General features: G+C 71.7%; 1 protein-coding gene across 1 annotated transcript; it reads left to right on the plus strand.

The window, feature by feature from the left end:
- Positions 1-1,144: 1,144 nt before the first annotated feature.
- Positions 1,145-3,598, plus strand: ELFN1 (extracellular leucine rich repeat and fibronectin type III domain containing 1; the record flags this gene model as incomplete). Its single annotated transcript, XM_082858019.1, has 1 exon — positions 1,145-3,598. The coding sequence occupies one exon, from the start codon at positions 1,145-1,147 to the stop codon at positions 3,596-3,598; it is 2,454 nt and encodes an 817-aa protein (XP_082714145.1).

Below are 3,598 nucleotides of genomic sequence, written 5' to 3' on the forward strand. Positions count from 1 at the left end.
ACTCCAAAGAGTAACCGGGAAACACACACCCTTGTCTGTCCTGCGGGAGAAATACGAGGGGCAGAGGGTGAGTCCCGCACTGGCCGGCGCTGGGGCGGGTGGGGGTGGGGGGGGGCGCGTCCAGGAGCAGCGGGAGCCAGCGGCGCGTGAGCCCCACAGGCACCGGCTTCATCCCGGAGGGCTGCCCTGTACTGTGACCGTCGCAGCCTTGGCACGCGTGCCGGCACGGGGGTGGGGAGGCCTGCCCTGGAGACGCGCGGGGTCTGCTGGGGGCAGAGATCAGAGATGGGAGGGGTCAGGGCTGCCCAGGTGTGCTCACCGGAGCCTGGCGAAGAGGGGAGGCACCGTCCTTCCAGGCCTTTCCGCCAGGGCCCACCGACGTGGGGCGGTGACAGGCCACGGGTCCCCGGAGCCAGATGGAAAGCTACAGACAGCGTCCAGCCGGCTCATTAGGGGAAGCGGAGGCCCAGAAGGGGCACGAGGCACCCGGGTCACACTGCCCGAGAACGCGGACCCAGGACCTCGCCGTCCTGGCTCCTCGCTTGAGAGGGGCTCTGGAAGGCTCCTGCGCAGCCAGCCGAGGACCCCTGGGCAGGGGCTGAGTGCCCTCTGCAGGCGGCCGCAGTGCCACCCCCAGGCCTTCAGGGGGCAGCGCAGAGCATCTGTCACACGGCCCCTCCCCCACGCACCTTGAGCCTTGTTCCTGGGCCTCGGTTTGCTCATCTGACACAGGGGGTCACTGGTGAGGTGGCCCAGCCCACGCTTCCCGCTTCAGGTCGCAGAGGTCAGCCTGCGGTCCGGCACTGAGCCCCCTTGCGTTTCCTCCCTCACTGCCCGGGGCAGCTGGGCGGGGCTGGGCCCAGGGCCGCACCTGACCGCCCTCTCCCCTCTTGTCTTGCAGCAGGACCGGCTGGAGCTGGAGGACGCCCGGGCCGATGGGGAAGGAGGCCCCGGTTCCGGCAGGACGCCGGCGGATGGCGAGAGGCGGCTGGCCGTGAGGGAGGCGCTCCCCCCGCCCCCAGCACTCGGGCCGCCCGGCCATGCGGCTCGGCCCGGTGCGCCCCTGAGAGCGCGGGCGCCCTCCCCTCCCGCCACCCCGTGCCCCCGGGCAGGCCGAGCGGGCGCTCCCGCAGGGCTGGTCCCGATGGCCGGGTGCCGGCAGGCTGCGCCGTGGGCCTGGGCGTGCGTGGCGGCGGCCGCCCTGCTGCTCGCGGGTGGGCTGGTGCGCGGCGACTGCTGGCTGATCGAGGGCGACAAGGGCTTCGTGTGGCTGGCCATCTGCAGCCAGAACCAGCCGCCCTACGAGGCCATCCCGCAGCAGATAAACAGCACCGTCGTGGACCTGCGGCTGAACGAGAACCGCATCCGCAGCGTGCAGTACGCCGCGCTGAGCCGCTTCGGCAACCTCACGTACCTCAACCTCACCAAGAACGAGATCGGCTACATCGAGGACGGCGCCTTCTCGGGCCAGTTCAACCTGCAGGTGCTGCAGCTGGGCTACAACCGGCTGCGCAACCTGACGGAGGGCGTGCTGCGCGGCCTGAGCAAGCTGGAGTACCTGTACCTGCAGGCCAACCTCATCGAGGTGGTGGCGCCCGGCGCCTTCTGGGAGTGCCCCAACATCGTCAACGTCGACCTGTCCATGAACCGCATCCAGCGGCTGCACAGCGCCACCTTCGCGGGCCTGGCCAAGCTGTCCGTGTGCGAGCTCTACAGCAACCCCTTCTACTGCTCCTGCGAGCTGCTGGGCTTCCTGCGCTGGCTGGCGGCCTTCACCAACGCCACGCAGACCTACGACCGCGTGCAGTGCGAGTCGCCGCCGCTCTACTCGGGCTACTCCCTCCTGGGCCAGGGCCGCCACGGCCAGCGCAGCGTCCTCAGCAAGCTGCAGTCCGTGTGCACCGACGCCTCCTACGCGGCCGAGACCCGCCCGGCGCCCGGCCGCTCGCCGCCGCCGCCGCCGCCCCCCGCGCCGCCCGCGGAGCCCAGCGAGGGCCCCTGCGCCGAGGATGAGTGCTTCTCCGGCGACGGCACCACGCCGCTGGTGGCCCTGCCCACGCTGGCCCCGCAGGCCGAGGCCCGCCCGCTCATGAAGGTCACGCAGCTGACGCAGAACTCGGCCACCATCACGGTCCAGCTGCCCAGCCCGTTCAACCGCATGTACACGCTGGAGCACTTCAACAACAGCAGGTCGTCCACCGTGTCCAGGCTGACCCGGGCCCAGGAGGAGATCCGCCTGACCAACCTCTACGCGCTCACCAACTACACCTACTGCGTGGTCTCCACCAGCTCGGGGCTGCATCACAACCACACCTGCCTCACCATCTGCCTGCCCAAGCCGCCCAGCCCGCCGGGCCCCGTGCCCGGCTCCTCCACGGCCACGCGCTACATCATGACCGTCCTGGGCTGCCTCTTCGGCATGGTGCTGGTGCTCGGCGCCGTCTACTACTGCCTGCGGCGGCGGCGGCGCCGGGAGGAGCAGCAGCAGAAGGCCGCCGCGGCGGCCGCGGCCGGCAGCCTCCAGAAGACGGTCATCGAGCTCAAGTACGGGCCCGAGATGGAGGCGCCCGGCCTGGCCCCGCTGTCCCAGGGCCCGCTGCTGGGCCCCGAGGCCGTGACCCGCGTGCCGTACCTGCCGGCGGCCGCCGGCGAGCTGGAGCAGTACAAGCTGGCGGAGGGCGGCGAGACGCCCAAGGCCAGCAAGGGCAGCTACCTGGAGGTGCGTTCAGGGGGGCAGGCGGAGCGCAGGGACGGGGGGCCGGGCCCCGACAGCCGCAGCTCGGTGGCCGAGATCTCCACCATCGCCAAGGAGGTGGACAAGGTCAACCAGATCATCAACAACTGCATCGACGCCCTCAAGTCCGAGTCCACCTCCTTCCAGGGCGGCAAGGCGGGGGCCGTGGCCGCGGCCGAGCCGCAGCTGGTGCTGCTGTCCGAGCCGCTGGCCGGCAAGCACGGCTTCCTGGCGCCCGCCTACAAGGACGCCTTCAGCCACAGCCTGCAGCGGCATCACAGCGCGGAGGCCGCCCCCGGGGCCCCGCGCGCCAGCACCTCGTCCAGCGGCTCCGCGCGCAGCCCGCGGCCCTACCGCGCCGAGGCCGCCGGGGCGCACAAGGCCGCGGCCGCCGAGGCCAAGTACATCGAGAAGAGCTCGCCCGCGGCCGACGCCATCCTCACTGTGACCCCCGCGGCCGCCGTGCTGCGGGCCGAGGCTGAGAAGAGCCGCCAGTACGGTGAGCACCGGCACTCGTACCCCGGCTCCCACCCCGCCGAGACGCCCCTGCCCCACGAGGGCCCCGGCGGCCGCAAGGCGTCCATCCTGGAGCCGCTGACCCGGCCGCGGCCCCGCGACCTGGCCTACTCGCAGCTGTCCCCGCAGTACCATAACCTGAGCTACTCCTCCAGCCCCGAATACACCTGCAGGGCCTCCCAGAGCATCTGGGAGCGCTTCAGACTGAGCCGCCGGCGGCACAAGGACAACGGGGAGTTCGTGGCGGCCGGCCACGCCCTGCGCAAGAAGGTCCAGTTCGCCCAAGATGAGGACCTGCACGACATCCTGGACTACTGGAAGGGCGTGTCCGCACAGCACAAGTCCTGA

The sequence above is a fragment of the Leucopleurus acutus genome (genome assembly GCF_964270905.1).
Source record: "Leucopleurus acutus genome assembly, chromosome: 16".
NCBI lineage: Eukaryota > Metazoa > Chordata > Mammalia > Artiodactyla > Delphinidae > Leucopleurus > Leucopleurus acutus.